Source organism: Canis lupus, chromosome 19 (genome assembly GCF_048164855.1).
Source record: "Canis lupus baileyi chromosome 19, mCanLup2.hap1, whole genome shotgun sequence".
In the NCBI taxonomy this organism is placed as follows: Eukaryota; Metazoa; Chordata; class Mammalia; order Carnivora; family Canidae; genus Canis; species Canis lupus.
The window spans coordinates 9,610,673-9,632,937 of record NC_132856.1 but is presented as its reverse complement, the minus strand read 5'-3'; the positions used below and the strand labels follow the sequence as shown (position 1 = coordinate 9,632,937).

General features: G+C 39.4%; 1 protein-coding gene and 2 long non-coding RNA genes across 4 annotated transcripts in view; 2 read left to right on the top strand and 1 right to left on the bottom strand.

Moving 5' to 3' along the window:
• Positions 1–682: 682 nt before the first annotated feature.
• SEC13 (SEC13 homolog, nuclear pore and COPII coat complex component) overlaps positions 683–22,265 on the bottom strand; it is a 33,600-nt gene continuing 12,017 nt past the window's right edge. For both annotated transcript variants that reach the window (XM_072785155.1, XM_072785156.1), the window contains exons 6-9: positions 12,127–12,260; positions 11,575–11,698; positions 10,547–10,693; positions 683–1,136 (exon numbers count right to left, since the gene is read on the bottom strand). In XM_072785155.1, the coding sequence (XP_072641256.1) occupies positions 1,023–1,136; positions 10,547–10,693; positions 11,575–11,698; positions 12,127–12,260 (519 nt within the window). In that variant the 3' untranslated portion in view covers positions 683–1,022. The remainder of the gene's footprint in view (positions 1,137–10,546; positions 10,694–11,574; positions 11,699–12,126; positions 12,261–22,265) is intronic.
• On the top strand, positions 999–8,710 carry LOC140609851 (uncharacterized). The gene is made up of 2 exons (XR_012011584.1): positions 999–1,438; positions 2,448–8,710. It is a non-coding gene; the product is annotated as an uncharacterized lncRNA (long non-coding RNA).
• LOC140609853 (uncharacterized) lies at positions 10,380–18,430 on the top strand. The gene is made up of 2 exons (XR_012011585.1): positions 10,380–11,376; positions 11,845–18,430. It is a non-coding gene; the product is annotated as an uncharacterized lncRNA (long non-coding RNA).

Here is a 22,265-nt window from a genome sequence, read left to right as displayed (position 1 = left end):
AGGTGGGTCTTCTATCTTCTGTGACTATCTTCTCTGAGTTTCCTTATTTGGTAAATTGGGGACAAATACTTGCACTGCTCTGCTGTGTTGCTAAAGGTGTGGGGTCTCCAGTGTAGTGCCGGCTTGCAGTAGGTCTCAGTAAATGGTAGCTGCTGTTGTGATTCAGGTGAGGGTCTCAGAGCCTCTGCTAAGAGGTGATACCCGGTTCAGGCTTGATGAGGACCAGAACCATGGTCTCCAGCAGCCCCTCCTTGAACTGGCACGGCCCATAACATGAACAAAGTGTGCCCACTTCCTGAGCCTCTCTTAACTACTGGTATTTGGTTAATCCTGCCCTGCACTGGCATGGCATCTTCTGGGTCACCCACATGCATTAGTTCATCTGCGTCTTCTCTGTAAGGCAGACTTTTATTCCCATTCTCCAGAAGAGGATGTGTGCTCAGACGATACAGTCCCCGTCACTGAAGTCCACATCTGGTGTTCCTTTCACGTCACTCTGTATGGTGCCTTCAGTATAACTGGAATCAAGAGGATGTTACAAAGACAGACCACCTTTGTGTGCATGGGGGTGGGAGGGTGCTACAGGAACCTGGGTCTTGGTGAACCTTGTTCTAGTATACTGACGTTGTAGCAAGAATAAAAATAAGTGTTTTAGGGAAGGGTTAGGGTAATGCAGGAAGAATTATAAGCAATATGAATTTATTTAACTATTTTGGAAACAAAACCCCCTCCCAAATAATGCCTGAACCCAAAAGGTACATAAAAATGGCCAAAAATATTTTAAAATAATAGATCTGAAGATCATTTGTAGTTTTTTCCTCATAACATGAATGCTTTCAGCAGGACAGTAAATTACAAACCATATCAAATCATGTTAAGGCAGATGATCAATCTGGCTGCATTTGTAACTACTCCTGGGAAAGTAATCGTGTTGGAGCTGTTCCTCCCAGCTATTTAGTCAGTTGGTCTAGGAAAGGGCAGTCCTGGAGTCAGCAGGTGAGGAGCTGGGCTTGCCTGTCTGGTCACTGCTCGTTCTGCTGGCCCTCTGTGACAGAAGCAGACACGGATCCCTGGCCCTTGTTGACATCACTGATGCACACCCACTGTCCGTCAACAGACTCCTTCCACAGGGTCACCTGCAAGTCAGCACACACACAGCCTGTAATGGGTCTGCACCCCTCCCTCTGCTGTCCCCTTCCCAGGGCCTCATCAAAGGCCCTGACTCACAGCTTGTGAGTCTACAAAAATCCACACAGATTAAGAAAGAAGGTGGACAGAGAGTGACCCCACCAAGATGATGACAAAGGGTGTTCCTGACTTAGCACCCCTCTCACAGAAGAACTTATTCATGAACAAGAAACCAGTAAATGAATCCTAAAAGACAAAAGCGAGGCTGAAGCACCTCCCTCCACCATAGAGACCAAGATACTGTACCAGAGTAAGTAAGTGGGATATCTCCAACCTATGATTCCTCCTCCAGAAGGAAGAGAGCACAGAGGGGACATCCAGTTATCCAGTGTTATAAGACATCAATCTGTAGGAGCCCAGACTCTGTATTCTGCCCCATGGGGATGGCAGGCACACACTGGGAATGTGATTGTGACTAAGTGGGGACGGCCTCGTATCCAGAGAGCTTATTCAGGAAAATCTGTGCGGTCCCTCAAGTTGGGCTGCCCAGGTAAGCAGAGGTGGGCCCACTAGCCCATCTGACAGCAAGGGCTCACTCTACCACCTGGAAGTGGCATGACCCTGCAATTCTAGCAGAGAGGGGGACAGGGGTGGTGGGGAGAGCTGGTGGTCCTCACAGCAAAAGCCAGTGGCCTTATTTCACAGGAAACTTGGGGACAGATTGGCTTGAAGTTAAGACCACAAGAAAAGTATTTGTGGCCTTACAGTTGCTTCTCCCACTGTGCCAGGGCAGGGAAATACATTTTGTATCTAAGCAGTGATACATGCATGTGGGAAGCTGAACAACCCTGCTTACAGTGGCACTAGAATACAGTGCACAGCACCTGGCTTCCCATCTGCAGAGTACGACCAGTGGCCTCACCTAACCAGATGTTCAGTCTACAGTCTTGCCTAGTATGGGTCTCCAAACAAGCTGTGTAAGCTCTGGCTGCTGTCCTGCTGCCCCATCAGGCCAGAGAAGAAGAAAAAAAATCCAGGGGATTTGTTCAGCAGGCTTTCGGGCCCTTTGTACAGTACAAGCAGATTTGGGATTTCAAGGTGCTGTCGATACTTACTGAGCAACTATTATGAATACCAGGCATGGGCCAAAACTTTTAGAAATGGAGTCTCTAATTCTTTGAAAGCTAATATGAGGAATAATATGAGCTACTTTTCTCCTGAGTAGATATGTCCCTTCTCTAGGCCAAATGACAAAAATGTCCATTTTACTTTCATATAAATGCCACATACATCCCTGTTGTCTTTTTCTGATTTCCTAGACTCATCTATTGCTGAGTAGGAAGCCAAGCCAGAGAATCTGATCCTCTAGCCTCACCTGGGCAGGGAACTAACAGCTAGCAGTCCTACTTGCACTTCATGTCAGGGGACTACCCCCTATCCTAAGAGCTCAAATACTTAAAAACAGACCTTAACCAGTGGCTGCACTTGCCCAAAAACCTTGCCAGTAGGACCAGAAACCCAAACTGAGCAAACTGATTAAAGTGCCCCAGTGAACCTGCAAAGGCTAGAAGAGGAGACAGATACCAACATGAGGATCACAGAAAACCACGTAAATATATCACCAAAGGAAATAAAGCTCTGACTAAAGAAATGAAAATCTATGAACTGTAGGACAAAGAATTCAGAATAATCCTCTTCAGTTTAGTGAATTATAAGCATGTATAACTAAATTAAGCTCAACAAAAATAGACACCATTAAAAACAAACCCACCAGAAACCCTAGAGCTAAAAAACACAGTAACTGAAAAATTTAGCAGAGTTTCAAAAGCAGGGTTGACCACACAGAAGAAAGAAATCAGCAATGTGGAGGACAGGACACTGGAAATTACCCCGAGGAACGGAAACAGAAAAACAGTAAAGACTGCAATGGGATGGAATGAAAAGCAATATTCACTTAAAGAGAATTCCAGAAGATGAGAAAGGGACATAGAGTATATTTCAAGCAATGAGCCTGAAAACTTCCCAAATCTGGGGAGAGAAACCGACATCTAGATCCAGGAGGCCTAAATAGGTTGAATCCAAACAGGCTACAAAGACACATACGTTATAACTCTCAAAAGTCAAAGAATTTTAAAAGCAGCTAGAGAAAGAGTTACATACAAGGGAACCACCATAAAACTATGAGCAAATTTCTCAATAGAAGCTTTTCAGGCCAGAAGAAAATGGGATATATTAAAAACAAACAACAAAAAAACCTGTTAACCAAGAATAATATACCAAGTAATAAAAGTGTCCTTCAGAAATGAAGAAGGGATGGACTTTCTACAACAAAAACTGAGGGAACTCATCACCACTATACTTGCCTTATGAGAAAAGCTAAAGGGAGTTCTTTCAATAGAAGTAAAAGGATGCTCATTAACATTATACAAGGCAGCATAAAACTCACTGGTAATGATAAAACATAAAGTTGGATTCTGTAATATGGTGATGGTGGTGTGTAATTCACTTACAATTCCTTTAAAAGTTAAAAAATGTAGTAAAAAAAATAACTGTACCTACTGTTAATAGCTATACATTATAAAATATGTAAATTTTAACATCACTAACCTAAAATGTAAGGGAGAGAAGTAAAAGTGTAAAGATTAGAAATTCTATTGAAGTTAAGATGTTTTATGTAAGCCTTACAGCCCACAAGGGAAAACCTGAAGTATTAGACAAAAGAACATGACAAGTCAAAGCATACTGATACTTTAAGACATCAAAACACAAAAAAAGGATAAGAAACAATTAACAATGGATCAACAGAACATTCAGAAAACAATAAACAAAATGGCAATTGTGTAAGGCCTTACTAATAATTACTTCAGATGTATTAAACTCTCCAAACAAGACAAATGGCTGAATGAATACAAAAACTAAGATCCATCAATATGTTCATGCAAGAGATTCACTTTAGCCTTTAAGACAGAGACTAAGAAGGAAAGGAAAAATCTATTTGAAGCAAATGGTAACCACAAAGAAAGAAGAGGTAGCTATAGTTAATATCACACAGACTTTAAAAATAATAAAAAGAGACAAAGCGGTTAACACATCAAGAGGATGTAACAATTCTAACTATATAACTATTCTAACAGAGAAATAAAGAGCAACAATGGACAGATCATCCAAACAGATATGTCACACCACAAAACAAGTCTTAACAAATTAAAAAAAAAAACCTGAAATCAAACCAAGCATCTTCTCTAATTATAATGGTATGAAACTAGAAATCAATAACAAGAGGAAAGAGAAATTCACACACACAAATTAAATACTCTCTTGAACCATGGATCAAAGAAGAAATGAAATTATTTTGAAATGAAAATAGAAACACAATATATCTAAACTAATAGGATGCAGCAAAAGCAGTTTTTGGGGAGAAGTTTATAGGAATAAAAGCCTAAATTAAGAAGCAAGACCCATCCCACATAAATAACCTAATTCTATGCCTTAAGGAATTAGAAAAAGAACAAACTTCACCCAAAGCTAGCAGAAGCAAGGAAATAATAACTATCAGAGCAGAAATAAATGAAATACAGAATAGGAAAACAAAAGAAAAGATTAGCCAGGGATCGATCCCTGGGTGGCTCAGCGGTTTAGTGCCTGCCTTCCGCCCAGGGCATGATTCCGGAGTCCTGGGATCGAGTCTCACATCAGGCTCCCTGCATGGAGCCTGCTTCTCCCTCTGCCTGTGTCTCTCTCATGAATAAATAAATATTAAAAAAAAAAAAGATTAGTCAAAAGAGCTGGTTCTTTGACAAGATAAAACTGACACAACTTTAGCTAAACTAACCAAAGAAAAAAGAGGATCCAAAACAAAATTGTAAATGAAAAAAGAGACATTCCAACTGATAATCACAGAAATACAAAGAAAAATAAGACACTATGCTGAAACACCTGTGCCAACAAACTGGTCACCCTAGAGATAATGGACAGATTCTTAGAAATCTAGAACACTACCAAGGACTGAATCAGGAAGAAACAGAAAATCTGAATAAAAAAATTTACTTTTATAAAAATTAAAGTATAAAAATTCCTATTTTTTCTGAAATAGGAAATCCAAATAAGTAAGGAAAATGAATCAATCAAAAATCTCCTAGTGTAAAAAAGCCCAGGACCAGATAGATGGTTTCACTGGTTTATTTATTTATTTGTACATATTTTATTTATTTATTCATGAGAGACAGAGAGAGAGGTAGAGACAGGCAGAGGGAGAAGCAGGCTCCATGCAGGGAGCCCGACGTGGGACTTGATCCCGGGTCTCCAGTATCACGCCCTGGGCTGAAGGTGGCGCTAAACCGCTGAGCTACCTGCGCTGCCCTCACTGGTGAATTTAACCAAACATTTAGGAATTTTATATCAATCCTCAAAATCTTCCAAAAAGAATTATAAAAGAAGAAACACACCCACACACTCATGAGGCTAACATTACTCCAATACCAAAGCCAGGAAAGAAAATTACAAATAACCCTGATGAAATAGAAGCAAAGTGAATTTGGCAGTGTATTAAAAGGATCATTTCCCATGATGAAACAGGAGTCATACTTGGAATGCAAGGATGATTCAACACAGGTACATCAATCAATGTGATACCTCACAATAGAATAAAAGAAGAATCCTATCTACTCAGTAGATGCAAAGAAAGCATTTGACAAAATTCAACATCTGTTTATAATAACTCTTAAAGGCCATATGTGATAAACCCACAGCTAATATAGTATTTTTCAACACAGTAGGAGAAGTCCTTGCCAGAGCAGTCAGGCAAGAAAAAAAAAGCATCAGAACTGGTAAGGAAAAACTAAAATTGTTTCTATTTATAGATGACAGATTTTATATACAGAAAATCCTAAAGATCTCATCAAAAAACTTAGATCTAAACAATGAATTCATTAAAGTTGGAGGGTACAAAATTAACATACCAAACAGTAGTGTTTCTATACACTAAGAACAAATTATCTAAAAAAGAAAATGATCCTTGCAATAGCATCAAAAACAAAATACTTATAAATCAACCTAACCAAGGAGATGAAAGATCTCTACTCTGCAAACTACAAGTCAGGGATAAAAGAAACTGAAGGCACAAATAAATGGAAAGGCTTCTTGTTCACAGATTAGAAGAAATCATATTGTTAAAAGGTCAGTAGTAACAAAAGCCATCTATAGATTCAATGCAATTCCTATCAAGATTCAAAAATTCAAAAGGCTTTTTTTTTTTTTTTTTTACAAAAGTAGAGTCCTAAAATTTATATGGAACCCCAAAAGACCCCAAATATCCAAAGCAATCCTGAGAAAAAACAAAGTGAGAAGCATCATACTTTTTGATTTTAAGCTACAAAGCTACAGTAATTAAAACGGTATGGTACTGGCATAAAAACAGACAAACAGATCAATGGAACAGAATCAGAAATAAACAGAAAGCTCAGAAATAAACCCAAACATAAATGGTTAACTAATACTTGGCAAGGGAGCCAAGAATACTCAATGGAGAAAGGACAGTCTCTTTAATAAATGGCGGTGGATAAAACTGGATACTCTCATGTAAAAGAATAAAACCAGATCCTTATCTTACACTTCTCACAAAAACTATAAGACCTGAAACCATGAAAGTCCTAGAGGAAAATACAAGAAACAAGCTCTTTGGTATGGATCTTGGCAATGATTTTTTGGATGGGACACCTAAAACACAAGCAACAAAATATAAAGTTTAACGCAAAGAGCATTAAACTAAAAAGCTTCTGCACAGGAAAACAGTCAACAGTTGTGAAAAAATGTTTGCAAATAATACATCAGATAAAGAGCTCATATCCAAAATGTCCAAAGAACTCCTAAAAATCAATATCAGAAAGTCAAATAATCAAATTAAAAAATGGGCAAAAGATCTGAATAGAACATTTCTCCAAAAAAGAATCTATAAAGGCCAACAGGTACGAAAAGGTGCTCAACATAACTTATCACTCACTGGGGAAATGCAAATCAAAACCACAGTAAGAAAGATTTCAACCTCACACATGTTAGAATGGCCATCATCAAAGAGATAAAAACACAAGCACTGGCAAGGATGTGGGGAAAAGGGAACTCTTGTGCACAGCTGGTGGGACTATAAACTGGCACAGCTGCTATGGAAAACAGTATGGAGGATCCTCAAAAAATTAAAAATATTACTGTATGATCCACCAATTCAACTTCTAGATATTTATCTGAAGAAAATGAAAACCCTACCTTGGAAATATCTGCACCTCTATTTCACAGTACCATTACTTATAATAGCCAAGACATGGAAATGACCTAAATGTCTACCGACAGATACATGGATAAAGAAGTTATGGTACATATATCCAATGGAATATTATTCAGGCACAAAAAATGAAATATTTGAGACCACATGCGTGGACTTTTTTTTTTTTTTTTTTTAAAGATTTTATTTATTCATTCATGAGAGACACACAGAGGCAGAGACACAAACAGAGGGAGAAGCAGGCTCCATGCAGGGAGCCCAACGTGGGACTCGATCCCAGGTCTCCAGGATCACGCCCCGGGCTGAAGGTGGCGCTAAACCACTGAGTCACCCAGGGTGCCCACATGCGTGGACTTTGAGGGCATTATGCTAAATGAAATAAGAGAAAGATCAACACTATATATCTCATTTATATGTAGAGTCTAAAAACAAAACCGAAAACACTCATAAAAGATCCAAAACCAATCACAGAAGAGTTCAGATTTGTAGTTAGCAGAGCTGGGGGTGGAGGGTCAAGAGGTACACACTTGGAGTCCTAAGACATGGAAGTACTAGGGATGTAATGACAATAGCTCACACCACTATACGGTCTATATGAAAACTGTGAGAGACTAAATACTGTGAGATGAGAGGAGTTCTCATCACAAGGAAAAACTTTTTTGCTTTCTCTTTTATTGTACCTATATGAAATGATGGATGCTAAACTTACTGTGATCATTTCACAGTATATGTAGGTCAAACCATTATGCTATACACTTTCAACTTATGATGTAAGTCTATTATATTTCAATAAAACTGGAAAAAGAATATTTTAAAAAATAAAAACAGTGGAGAGGGGGCAGTGTTGGAAATAATTCTGTAACACAAAGTAACAGTAATAGTAGTAATAAATAATAATGTGAACAGGAATGTCGTTTTAACCAAGTTGCTGTAACTTCTGTGAGGATACAGGGGAAGAGAACAATGGTTCTCAAAGCGTGGTCTCTAGACCAAGACATCTGCAGGACCAAGAACTTGTGAAAACCACAAATTCTTGGGTCCTCACCCAGCTGAAATTCAGAAGCTCTGGGGTGGGCTTGGCAATCTATGTTTTAACAAGTTTAATACTAAAGTCTGAGAAGTATGCTAGAGGAAGATGACAGATGAGTATGTTATTTCTACACTGAAATAAGCAGCAGAAGAAATGCTAAGCATCGAAAAGGTTTGCTCCTGGAGAATGAAAATTAGGAAACTACATTAATAAATCATAACCTAATAAAAACTACTTAAGCTATGTACATGTATTTGATTAAAAAAAAATTTTAAGAATTTCTGCTTTATTTATTTATTTTAAAAAAGATTTATTTATTCATGAGAGACACACAGAGAGAGGCAGAGACACAGGCAGAGGGAGAAGCAGGCTCCATGCAGTGAGCCTGACATGAGACTCAATCCCAGGTCTCCAGGATCAGGCCCTTGGCTGAAGGTGGCACTAAACCGCTGAGCAACCGGGGCTGCCCAAGAATTTCTGCTTTAGAGACAGATTGTTGACTACAGATGCACTGCACAGAATGCTCTAGACTGAAAATCTACCAAGTCCTTTAGTGAAGGAATAAATACTATGCAAACAATAGAGGTGAGCTCCTTGTAGGAAATAGGCTGATAAAGATCAAGAAGTGCAAAAGAATAATGATAGCAGACTGCAAACACGGAAAGTACAACCAGGCACTCCCTACTGCCTTGTAAACACTACAGTAGGGCTGCTCCTCAGTCAAGTCAGGGTCTGTTGGCCTGTTCTGGGTGCCATCAAATCTGGGGTCTAGTCCTGGCTCAGGCACTTACTAGAAATAAAAAGAGGGCTAGTTTTCTTTGAGGGTCACTCTAGCTCTAAAATTCTATGGCTTTGAGACAGGGCCTGCTAGATCTTTCTGGAATCACTACACATGAAAGGTATCCCCAGCCTGGATAAGAACTGCCTGCAGAGGATCTCAAAGGTGTGTTACTTGTACACCCATGTGCACAGCATTACTGATAAGAGCCAAAGGTGAAGCACCCCAGGGTCCCTCAATGTATGTATGGATAAATACAATGTGGCAGAACAGAGTATGATTCAGTCTTGAAACAGACACGTGGTACAACAAAGATGAGAACACTATAGGATTCCACTTACAGGAGGTCCCTAGGGCAAATTAACAGAGGCATGAAGTAGGAATGGTGCTTACCAGGGATAGGGGTGGGTGGGGGTTAGTGTCCAGTGAGGACAGAGTTTCAGCTGGGAAAGACGAACAGTTTAGAGGTGGATGGTGGTGATGGCTGCACAATAATGTGAATGTTCTCCAAACTACTGAACTATACACTTAAAAACGGCTAAGATGGGGAAACTTTATACGTATTTTGTCATGATTAAAAAAGCTGCCTTCAGAAAGGAAGAGGTAACAAGTCACTGCCATCTCTCTAGCTGACCCCTCTCCTCTTAGGCAGAAGATCTGTAACTTTATACGGCAGGGTTCAATGAAGTGGTCAGAATTTTTCAAGTGCATTTGCTTTGTTGCTATAATGTTCTGAGCTACTTTTTGTTTTACTGTTTTCCAGTGGCCACTTTGTCTCCATGTCTCTCTTCCTTTGTACGGCTCATAGTGCAGAAAAGGTATACAGTGGGTGAATAATAATACCCATGAATTACACAGATTTTTAGAAATATGCCTCTTTGGTGTCTGACAAAAACCTTCAATCTTTATGCTTTTGTTTATGAGATTTTTTTTTTAATCTATTAACTTTTGAGCAGTGCTAACTGAATGTCATCATGAAGACAAGGTGGTAAAATGGTGACAGTGATGGACTACCAGGGCAGTGGGTTTGGATTTAACTTGGGCCTGATTACAAACTCTTCCACCTAATAGCTTTGTGGCCCCTCTGCAAGTCTAACTACCACTGTCAGCTTCTTTCATATTTGCAAAAGGGGGGGACAAACCACCTCGGGACAGTAGGTGGAGGGGGGAAGGGCAGGGGATTGTAAGATTTAATGATATATTTAAGAGATGTGCTCAAAACAGTCTTCATTAAGGCTCCTTCGAAGCCTAACCTTATATGGAGAATTCAACTGCACTTTTTAGTGGGTGAAGACAAACAAAGCCCTGACCACCATGTCATGGAAATGGACTGTACCTTATTGTCTCCGCCCGAGACAGCCAGGATGTTGGCTGTGATAGACCAGCTCACATGCCACACAACATCATTGAACTTGTGCAACAGTTTGGGTGACCATGTATTGCCTGAGGTGTCATCACAAGTCCAGATGAACACACGACCGTCCTGGGAAAAGACAGGTTAGAATCAGGGAAGGTAAGGCAAGGATCTTGAACTGGGGATATCCTCTCTATTTAGAGCCATATTGGACTTTTGCAGGAATGAGGTGGGATTTAGCACAATGCACAGCCAAGACCGTCCTGGGTGTGCACAGATGTGATGGCCAATTTCCAGCCCAGCATTATCCCTTTACCCCAGGAACATATTTTACATTGGTTGTGTCTCCCAGGTTCTTGTGCTCATACTGGTTTCAGGTATGAACTTTATATGGCTAACTCTAAAATGTTCTCTAGGTTTTCCTCATGTCTGCCAAATCATCTCGTTTTGCCTTTGGCTCTAATTTTCTCAACCCAAGGGGTATGGCTGTCTATAAACCAAGCTCAGAGAATGAGAAGGGACAAGTTTAAAAAGTCCTCAAATTTAGAACCAAACATAACAGGCTCAAGTGAAGCCTGGCTAACCTTTGTCTATGGTGGAGTTAGCATATAATTTAAGGCTTGTCCTTGGTTTTTCCTTTGTGATCTGTCTGTGAAGACTGATCTAGGTGAGCCCAAGATCCTAGGACTTCCAACTATCCTGGTCCCTGCTTGGGAACACTCTCAGAATGCACCTGGGCAGCTCTCTTCACCAGCTGCATAATGCTGAGGGGAAACTGGTCTGGAGTTGGCCCAACTCATAGCTCAGTGGAGGTAAGCCACTTGTGCCTTCTGATCAAGCCTTCTCCACAAGATGACCTGGCTCCTAGCACTGTCCTACTTGCACTAGTCCAGAGGTGCCTGTTGCCTTGCCCTTACCTTTTTAGACTTTACCTTAGGGGGACTGTAATGGTCGATGGGACTTACTCAGAGATTAAACAACACGGGAAGCTCTCATGGATCTGAGCTGACCTGGGAGCAACTGGCGATGGTGCTGGTAGGCAAGCCAATGGAGGGGGCCCAGGCCACATCTCGAACCCAGTCACTGTGCGCTTCTAGTTTCTGTTCCTCCTTCCACTGGCCATCCTCCTCCTCCCTAACAGAGGAGACAGAAAGGGAAAATGCAGCAGCAGGTAGCAGCCCAGGTGTGTTTCCCACACCTCCATTGTACCCCCACCCTGTAGGCTCTGCAGGGGCCAAGAAGCTATTCCATCTTTTTGATTTCATTCCTTGACCTTGTAGATTTTTACTCAGTTCATCAGCTATAGAAGAATATTCCACGAAATGCTGTTTGTCCACAGCCAATGGCTCCAAGAATTGGGAATCAGGTAAAGAATTAAAGTACTTGAGCAAGGCCAAGTTGTTTTTAAAGGATGTCCTCTGACAGACTGAAAACCGTATTCTGTAGGCAGGAGGGGAAAAGAAGGGGATCCCATTTCTTCAGAACTGTGGCTGAGTCACAGTAGATAGCAGGGTAGAAGGTAAGAAGTGTCCCCTTGAGGTAAGTCCACCACACCCACTTACTTCCACAGTTTGATGAGGTTGTCACAGCCACCCGAAGCAAACTTCTTGATGTAGTTGGGCTTCTGTCCCGATGGCTGGTCTATAAGGCTTCCAGGTACAACAGCAGGGGCCCAACTGACGGCGTTGCAGCCAATCTGTGAGGAAAGGGTTGGGGTGACTGCCCTTTAGCCCTGCAGCAAAGCCCTGCTTCTGCAGACTCAAAGCTGCAGTGTATCCCCCTCCAATTCTCAGGACAGGATTATGCAGGACCACTGTTTTGTTTTGTTAAGGATTAGCCCCCATAATGCTCCTTCAAGGAGTCCTAACAGTACATGTATTTTTTTTTTAATTTTTATTTATTTATGATAGTCACAGAGAGAGAGAGAGGGAGGCAGAGACACAGGCAGAGGGAGAAGCAGGCTCCATGCACCGGGAGCCCGAGGTGGGATTCGATCCCGGATCTCCAGGATCGCGCCCTGGGCCAAAGGCAGGCGCCAAACCGCTGCGCCACCCAGGGATCCCAGTACATGTATTTTTCAGCAATATACATTTAAAGTAGGAGTTAGGGACTCCCCAGGAATTTTTAAAGAAACAGAACATTAAAAAAATATAGGAACAGAAAGCACAGGTTCAGAAAAACATGCAAAGTTTAATGAAGTACTACTCTAAAGCACTCTTGTAACCACTACCAGTTCAAGATATCAAATTGCCATTTACCCTGGAAGCCCTGTCATTATGTCCCACCTGAGTCATAGCCATTCTTCCTTGGCAACATTTTCCTGACTTCTGATTTCTTCCTTTTTTTTCCCCTTCAGTTTTGTCACCCAAATATGCATCCCTAGATACTATACTGTCTCACCATTTAAATTTTTTAATTTAATTTTATTTTAAAGATTTTATTTATTTATTTATTAATGAGAGACACAGAGAGACAAAGAGGCAGAGACACAGGCAGAGGGAGAGGCAGGCTCCATGCAGGGAGGCCTACGCGGGACTCGATCCCAGGTCTCCAGGATCACGACCTGGGCTGAAGGCAGGCGCCAAACCGCTGAGCCACCCAGGGATCCCCAATTTTTTATTGAAAAATTTTTTTTACATCTCCTTATTTATAGATTCCCCCTAATCTTTTTTTTTCCTTACCATTTTTTTGTTGAAGAAAGACCAGTCATCTGACTTATAGACTCTCAGGCTGATTTGCTATTTCACACTCAGACCTCTGAATTCCTAAAAATTGTCAGCTGGATCGCAGACTGGGTCAGAGTCAAGTTTGACTCCTTTGTTAAGACTGCAGGCAGTAGGATGCCTGGGTGGCTCAGTGGCTGAGCCTCAGCCTTTGGCTCAGGGTGTGATCCCAGAGTTCCTCGATTGATCGATCGATCGTATAAGGCTCCCTGTGCGGGGCCTGCTTCTCCCCTCTGCCGGTGTCTCTGCCTCTCTCATGAATAAATACATAAAATCTTTTAAAAATATTAAAAAAACACTACAGGCAGTAAATTATTCTTACATTGGGAGACAAATGACATCAGGTTGTCTTTTTATGGTATTAGTACCTATGAACAATTTATGCCTCTTTTAATTCATTGGACATTACAAAATGGTGATATTATATTCATTTCTTTGTTATTTATTATATAGAATAATCTAGACAGGGGAGATCTCCCTCATTCATATTTGGCTCCCCATGGGTACAGATCAGATTGGAAATGTAGGATAAATGTTTGACACATTCTTCAAGGATGAATGATTCTATTATTTTTTATTTTTAAAAATATTTTGTTTGAGAAAATGAACAAGAGAACAAGCAGGAAGTGTGGTAGGCAGGAAGCAGGAAGCCTGATGTGAGACCTGCTGCTCTGGGATCCCAAGACCCTGGGATCATGAGCTGAGATGGAGGCAGATGACTGAGCCACCCTGATTCTCTTTATAAACTCATGGTTTTAAGCATATTTGATGGGTTTCAGTTCACTGCAATTATTCTTATTTTTGACACCTAACTGTAGTACGTGTTCAAATTGGCTCCTCTGACTTAACTATATCAAAATATGTCTTTGATCATTTCTGTTAGAGGTATCACAAAATGTCCCAGGCTTATTTCATACATTTCCTGCCTCAGACCTAAGATCAGCCAGTTCCTCAAGAATTAGGGTTTCTTTTAGTGAGGAACTATATTTCAAGACTATAATCTGGTGCTAGGGATGCTCACTGCCACATAATTATTTTATCTCATTTCATATTCAACAGTCTCAGTTACTGCCAATACAATAAGTCAAAACATTTAAAAAAATGTTTGCAGTGTTCTCCCCATTCTCTGCCATAGGTTTTTTTTTTTTTTTTTTTTTTTTTGGGAAGGAGCAGGGTGTTTAGTGTATGGTTACCAACATTAAAAGATCCTAGATCTCCAGCTCTGCATGTGCCCACTTTAAAGAAAAAAAAAAAAAAAAAAAAGATTTATTTATTGAGAGAGAGCATGCAAGTGGGGCGAGGGGGAGAGGGAGAGAGAGAACTTCAAACATACTCTGCTGAGCACAGAGCCTGATGCAGGGCTTGATCTTACCACCCTGAGATCATGACCTAAAAAAGCTGAAATCAAGAGTCTAACCCTTAACCAAGTGAACCACCCAAAGCCCCATGCCCACTTTTTAAACAGCTGCCTGATACCTTAACAGAGCATATAGCTATACTCTGCCTTATAACCCTCATTTAGTCTTAGTTCTCTACAGTTAACTATATTTGATGTCTTTCTAGTCATTTTTGTTGTCTGAAGCTTATTCTCTAGTAGATACCTCAGAAAGTGCTCATGGAAACAATAGTTTTTGAGTTCTTGCATAGCAGTAACAGTCTGTTTCTTTCTACTCCAAAATAAAATTTTAAGAACAGCTTTGAGGTATTATTGACATTCATTGCTCATAAACCGCACAATCTAATGAGCTCTGGCATTGGTATACCCTGTAAAATTACCACTATAATCAAGATAAAAAACATGTCTCAAAGTGATGAAAGAAAAAAACTTCCAACCAAGAGTACTCTACCCACGGAAGTTATTCAGAATTGAAGGAGAGCTTTCCAAACAAGCAAATAATGAATGGAACTCATGACCACTAAGCTTGCTTTACAAGAAATGTGAAAGCAGGTGGTGTCTGGATGGCATTAACCATGGCTTAAATGGTTAAGCATTTGCCTTTAGCTCAGGTCATGATCTCAGGGTCCTGGGATCAAGCCCTACGTTGGGCTCTCTGCTCAGTGGAGAGTCTGCTTCTCCCTCTCCCTCTGCCCTTCCCCCCCAATCTGTGCTTTATCTCTGTTCTCTCTTTTTCAAATAATCTTTGGGGAAAAAAAGGGAAATGATAAAGGGTATTCTTTAAGTTGAAAAGAAAAGGTGCTTATTAATAACAGGAAAACATATGAAAGTAGAAAACTCACCAGTTAAGGTAAATATGTAGTAAAAGTACTGGCCTAATCACAAATAAAGCTAATATGAAGATTAAAAGACAAAAGTAGTAAAAATAACTACGACTATAATAATTAGTTAAGGGATATGCAAGATAAAAAGATGCAAAATTTGACCTCAGAAACATAAAATATGGGTGGAGAGTAAAAATGCATTCATGCATAAGTTCTTGCCAACTTCAAATAGACTGTTATATATTATAAATAAATATCAGCCTCATGGTAACCATAAAGCAAATGCCTACAGTAGATACACAAAAGATGAGAAAGGAATCTAAGCAGACCAAGAAAGGAACATAAAGGGGGGCACCTGGGTGGCTCAGCAGTTGTATGCCTGCCTTCGGCTCAGGGCATGATCCCAGGGTCCCAGGATTGAGTCCCACATCAGGCTTCCCGCGTGGAGCCTGCTTCTCCTTCTGCCTGTGTCTCTCATCAATAAATAAATAAAATCTTTTTTTTTTTAAAGGAAGAAACAAAGAAACTATAAAACAGAGAACAATTAATAAGAATGGCAATAAGTACATACCTATCAATAATTACTTTAAATGTAAATGGTCTAAATGCTCTAATCAAAAGACAAAGGGTGAATGGATGAAAAAACAAGACCCATCTACCTGCCACCTAAAAGAGATTCACTTCACACCTAATGACACATAAGGGCAAACTGAAAGAACTGGAAGAAGATATTCCATGCAAATGGAGGGGGAAAAAAAGCTGGAGTAGCAATGCTCAGGTCAGAATAGATCTCAAGCTGATCAAGGGTTGGATGCTTAAATGGCTGAGCCACCCAGGCGCCCTGAGAACAAACTTTAAAACAAAGACTGCAACAAGAGACAAAAAAGGGCATTACATAATGATAAAGGGATTAATTTAAAAAAATGAATAAATATAAACACATGGAAACTAAACAACCAACAGATCAATGAAAAAAATCAAAGGAATAAAGAGAAAAATGAAAATGGAAACATAAAGGTTCACAATCTTTGAGATGCAGCAAAACGAATTCTAAGAGGAGAATTTATTGTGATAGTCTACCGTGAGAAAGAAGAAAAATCTTAATCTAAACCTTTCACCTAAAGGAACTAGAAGAACAAAACAAGCCCAAGAGTAGTAGAAGGAAACAATACAGATCAGAAAGGAAATAAAATAGAGATGAAAACAACAGAAAAGATCAGTGAAAGAGTGGTTTCTTCCAAAAGATAAAAAAAATTGGTAAATCTCTGGCCAGACTCAAGATAGGACTCAAATAAAATGAGAAATGAAAAAAAAAATTAAAAAAAAGTAAAAAAAGTAAAAAATAAAAAAAAAATAAATGAGAAATGAAAAAGGAGAAATTACAACTTACACCACAGAAATATACAGGATTACAAGATTACTATGACAAGTTACATGCCAACAAACTGAGCCACCTAGAAATGGGTAACTCCTAGAAACATACAACGTTCCAAGACTGAATGAAGAAGAAACAAAATCTGAATAGACTGATTACTAGTAATGAAATTGGGGGAAAAAGAAAAGGCAGAAAAAAAATTGAATTGGTAATCAAAAGACTTCCAACAGAAGTCCAGGACTAAATGGCTTCACAGGTGAAGTCTATCATACATTTATTTTAAAAAAGATTTTAAGTAATCTCTATACCCAATGTGGTGCTCAAACTCACAACTCTGAGATCAGGAGTTGCATGCTCCACTGATTCAGTCCAGTGACTCTCTACCAAACATTTAAAGAATGAGTATCTGCCTTCTCAAACTATTCCAAAACTAAAAAAGGAATGAATTCTTCCAAGTTTATTGCCAACATTACCCTGAAGAACAACTGCAGCTCAACCCCCAAATAATCTGATTAAAAATGGGCAAAGGACCTGAAAATACATTTTCCAAAGATATACTGATGATGAACAGAGACATGAAAGTATGCTCAAGCATCACTAATCAAATGCAAATCAAAACCACAATGAAATATCACCTCACATCAGTCAGAATGACAGTATCAAAAAGACAAGATAACGAGTGTTGCTGAGTATGTGGAAAAAAAGGGAACCCTCATGAACTGTTGGTGGGAGCATGAACTGGTATAACCATTATGGAAAACAGGAAGGTTCTTCAAAAAATTAAGAATAAAAATACTGTATGATCCAGCAATTCCACCTTTGTGTATTTATCCAAAAAAGACAAAAACATTAATTCAGTAAGATATCTGCACCCCCCTGCTCCCTGCACATTATTTACAATAGCTAGGACATGGAAGCAACCTAAGTATCCATCGATGGATGAATGAAAGAAGAAATGTAGTGTGTGTGTGTGTGTGTGTGTGTGTGTGTGTATGTACAATGGAATATTATTCAACCATAAAAAATGAAATTGTGTCATCTGCAATAACATGGATGGATCTTGAGGGCATTATGCTAAATGAAATAAGTCAGAAAAAGACAAATACCACTTATATGTGGAATCTTAAAAAAAGAAAAGGAAAAAAAAGGACTAACAGTTTGAAAAACTCTATGCTCATAGATACAAATGAGGTGGGGGTTTAGGAGAGGGGTAATTGTGTAAAAGGGAGTCAAAAGATACTCTAGGTATAAAATAAGTCACAGGGATGTAACATACACCTTGGTGACTATAGTTAATACTGTATTGCCTACCTGAAAGTTGCTAGGACAGCACTTCTTAGCAACAAGAGACCAGTTTTTTTGGGTAACTGTACACAGTGACACACGTTAACTAGACTTATTGTGGTGATCATTTTGCAATGTATGCAAATATTGAACCATTATGTTGTATAAATAAATGTATGTCAGTTATACCTCAATAAAAAAAATGATAAAAAACTATTTTACTGAAAATCTAACAAAAAATAAACATACCCATCACTCCTGAAAGTTTTCTCTGGTCTCTTTTGGTCTCTTTCCTGACTCCTCTCCCCTGGCCTTGCTTTACACCCCAAACTTAGCTGATCTGATGTCACTTTAGTTCACTTTTCCTAGAATTTTAGATCCGTGGAATTCATAATATGTACATTTTGTCTGATTTTTTCACTCTGCATAATTACTTTAAAATTCATTCTTAATGTATCAGTACAATAGACATTTCTTTTCATTGCTAACAGCATTTGCACAGTTTGATCCATTCACCTACTGATACATATATAGATTACTTCCAGTTTTTGGCCTTCAAAGCTGCTATGAAAAAAACAAACAAAAAAACTTTTGTGTGAACTCGAAAGTCAGTTTTGCTGGTTATAAATTCCTGGCCCACATATTTTCCTTGAGTATTATGAATCTGTTCTATGCACGGATCATTGCTGTTGAATAGTCTGATGAAAGTCTAATTTTGTTTCCCTTATAAGTCACATGGCTTTTTTTCTCTAGATGGCCAAAGGATTTTGTTTATAGGCTAGTAATTTTATTAAAATTATGTCTTTTTTTTTTTTTTTTGCTGGTGATTCTGGGTGATTATATGTAATAATTTTAATAATAAAATCTTAAAGAGTTCAGTTTTTCTCATTTTGACTTACGATATTTTTTCACATTTTATAATATTTAAAAAATGTTTCTTAGCTTTATTTGAAACAGCGGGTGACAATTGTTTCTGTTTTGTCGCCATTTCTCTCTTTCATCACTTATCAGGATGTTATTCTGTATCTTATTTTTTCTAAGTTTTTATTTTCTAAAGAGATTTTATTTATTTATTCATGAGAGACACACAGAGAGAGGCAGAGACATAGGCAGAGGGAGAAGCAGGGTCCCCTTGGGGATGTAGGACTTGATCCCAGGACCCCAGGATCACGATCTGAATGAGCCAAAGGCAGACACTCAGTCACTGAGCCATGCAGGTGCCCTTTAAGTTTTAATTTTTTTTTAAAGGTTTTATTTATTTATTCATGAGAGACACAGAGAGAGAGAGAGGCAGAGACACAGGCAGAGAGAGAAACAGGCTCCATGCAGGAAGCCTGATGTGGGACTTGATCCCAGGACTTTAGGATCATACCCTGGGCTGAAGGCAGGCACTACACCGCTGAGCCACCAGGGATCCCCTAAGTTTTAATTTTGTTAGTTAATATACAGTATTATATTAGTTTCAAGTGTACAACAGAGCAGTTCAACACTTCCATACAACACTTGGTGCTTGTCATGGCACATGCACTTCTTTTTTTTTTTTTTTTTTTTAATTTTTTTATTATTTATGATAGTCACAGAGAGAGAGAGGCAGAGACACAGGCAGAGGGAGAAGCAGGCCCCATGCACCGGGAGCCCGACGCGGGACTCGATCCCGGGTCTCCAGGATCGCGCCCTGGGCCAAAGGCAGGCGCCAAACAGCTGCGCCACCCAGGGATCCCGGCACATGCACTTCTTAATTGCCTAATTCACCCATCCTCCCACCTGCCTCATGGAAACCTTTTTTTTTTTTTTTTTTTTTTCCCATAAGAAACATCTTTAAAACATTCAGAATACTCAGGATAATCAAGGCTAATATTCCTATAAATTCCTTACGTGTATTATGTACATTCAGAAAAGTGTAAATTACTCAAATATTATACTCAAAACCCCTTGTAGTCTGCTAACTTGCATGTAGAAACATCTGAAGTAACATGCTGCCTACTAGCCTACAAACCACTTTGTATATTTTTTTCCTTGTTTGTGAGTCAAACTTTATGTGATTTCACCTCAAATACTTTTGTTACTTTTATGTGAAATTCGTTTTCCTGACAAAGTGTGATTCAAGAAAGCCTTTCAAGTTGAGAAGTCTGTTTTTGTTAATGTATGTGTTGACAAATGTGACAACTTGCTTTCAGAATTTCTTGGATCTGTTCCCTTCCCTGACTTTGGTCTATATTCTTTCCTTTTTTCTGTGTCTCCTGCTCAATTTTGATTTCACTCCCAGCAGTTTCTCCTCCTCACAAGAGAACTTTGTGAGAAGAAGCAAAAAACTTTGTTACAGAAGCAAGCCCTGATGGGTTATAAAGGTCAGATTTCTACAAGCCCCTTTAGTCTTTCTGAGGGTAGGTGGCCTGCACCCACCTGATATAATATGGTACAAAACCCCTCCTGGTCAGTTCTCCAAAGATAATACAGATAGCCAGTAAGCATGTGAAAATGTGCCCAATATTAGTTGTTAGAGAAATTCATATTGAAGCCACAATGAGGTACCACTTCACACCCACTTCGATGGCTATAACCAAAAAAAAAAAAAAAAAAAAAAAAAAGGCAAACCCAAACCTAACCATGACAACAAGAGTTGGCAAGGATGCCTGAAGCCATGTAAAATGGTACAATTAACTTGGAAAGCAGTTTAGCAATATCCCAAAAAAGTTAAACAGAGGGATCCCTGGGTGGTGCAGCGGTTTGGCGCCTGCCTTTGGCCCAGGGCGTGATCCTGGAGACCCGGGATCGAGTCCCACGTCGGGCTCCCAGTGCATGGAGCCTGCTTCTCCCTCTGCCTATGTCTCTGCCTCATTCTCTCTCTGTGTGTGACTATCATAAATAAATAAAAATTAAAAAAAAGTTACAGAGACTTTCCATCTGACTTAGTAATTCTACTCCTAGGTATATACCCAAGAAAATTAAAAACATATGCTCACAAAAAAACTTAGACATGAATGTTCATAGCAGCATTATTCATAATGGCTGTAGATGTCTATTAACCAAAAAGTGACTCAACAAAATATCTAAATTCACATGCCAGAATATCAAAAAGCCAGAAAAAGGTATAAAGCACTGATACACACCATGACATGAACCTTGAAAACATGTTAAGAAGCCAGTCACAAAAGGCCACATATAGGCATATTTCATTCAATTGTGCTTCACTTTACTGAGCTTCACTGTTACTGTATTTTTTTTTTTTTTTTTTTTACAAATTGAAGGTGTGTGGCAACTTCGTGTCAATCAAGTCTACTGGTGCCATTTCTCCAACATTTGTCAATTTTGTGTCTGTTCACATTCTGGTAATTCTCACACTATTTCAAGCTTATTCATTACAGTGATCTGTGATCAGCAATCTTTGATGTTACTACTGCAGTTGTTTTGGGGCGCCATGAATTACATCCATATAAAATGGCAAGCTTATCTGACTGCTCCACTGACTGGCTGTTATCCCATCAACTGCCCTCTCCTTGGGTCTCCCTACCCTCTGAAGGACAACAATACTGAAATTAGGCCAATTAATAACCATACAATGGCCTCTAAGTGTTCAAGTAAAAGGAAGAGTCTCATGTCTTTCTAAATCAAAAGCCAGAAATAAATCATCTTAGTGAGGAAGGCATGTCAAAAGCTGAGATAGACCAAAAAAGCTAGGCCTCTTGCACTGAACAGCCAAGTTGTGAAAGCAAAGGAAAAATTCTTGAAGGAAATTAAAAGTGCTATTCCAATGAACACACAAGGAAGAAAGCAACACAATCTCATGGCTGATATGGAGAAGGTTTTAGTGGTCTGGAGAGAAGATCACACCAGCCACAACATTCCCTTAGCCAGAGCCTAATGGAGACAAGGCCTTAACTTTCTTCAATTCTTTGAAGGAGAGAGATGAGCAAGTTCCGCTAAGAGATATCTGCAGCTAGCAGAGGTAGTTCATGAGGTGTAAGGAAAGAAACGCTCTATTACATAAAAGAGCAAGGTGAAGCAGCCAAGTGCTGATAGAGAAGCTGCAGCAAGTCATCCAAAAGATCTAGCTGAGATCATTAATGAAGGTGGTTACACTACATAGCAGATTTTCAAT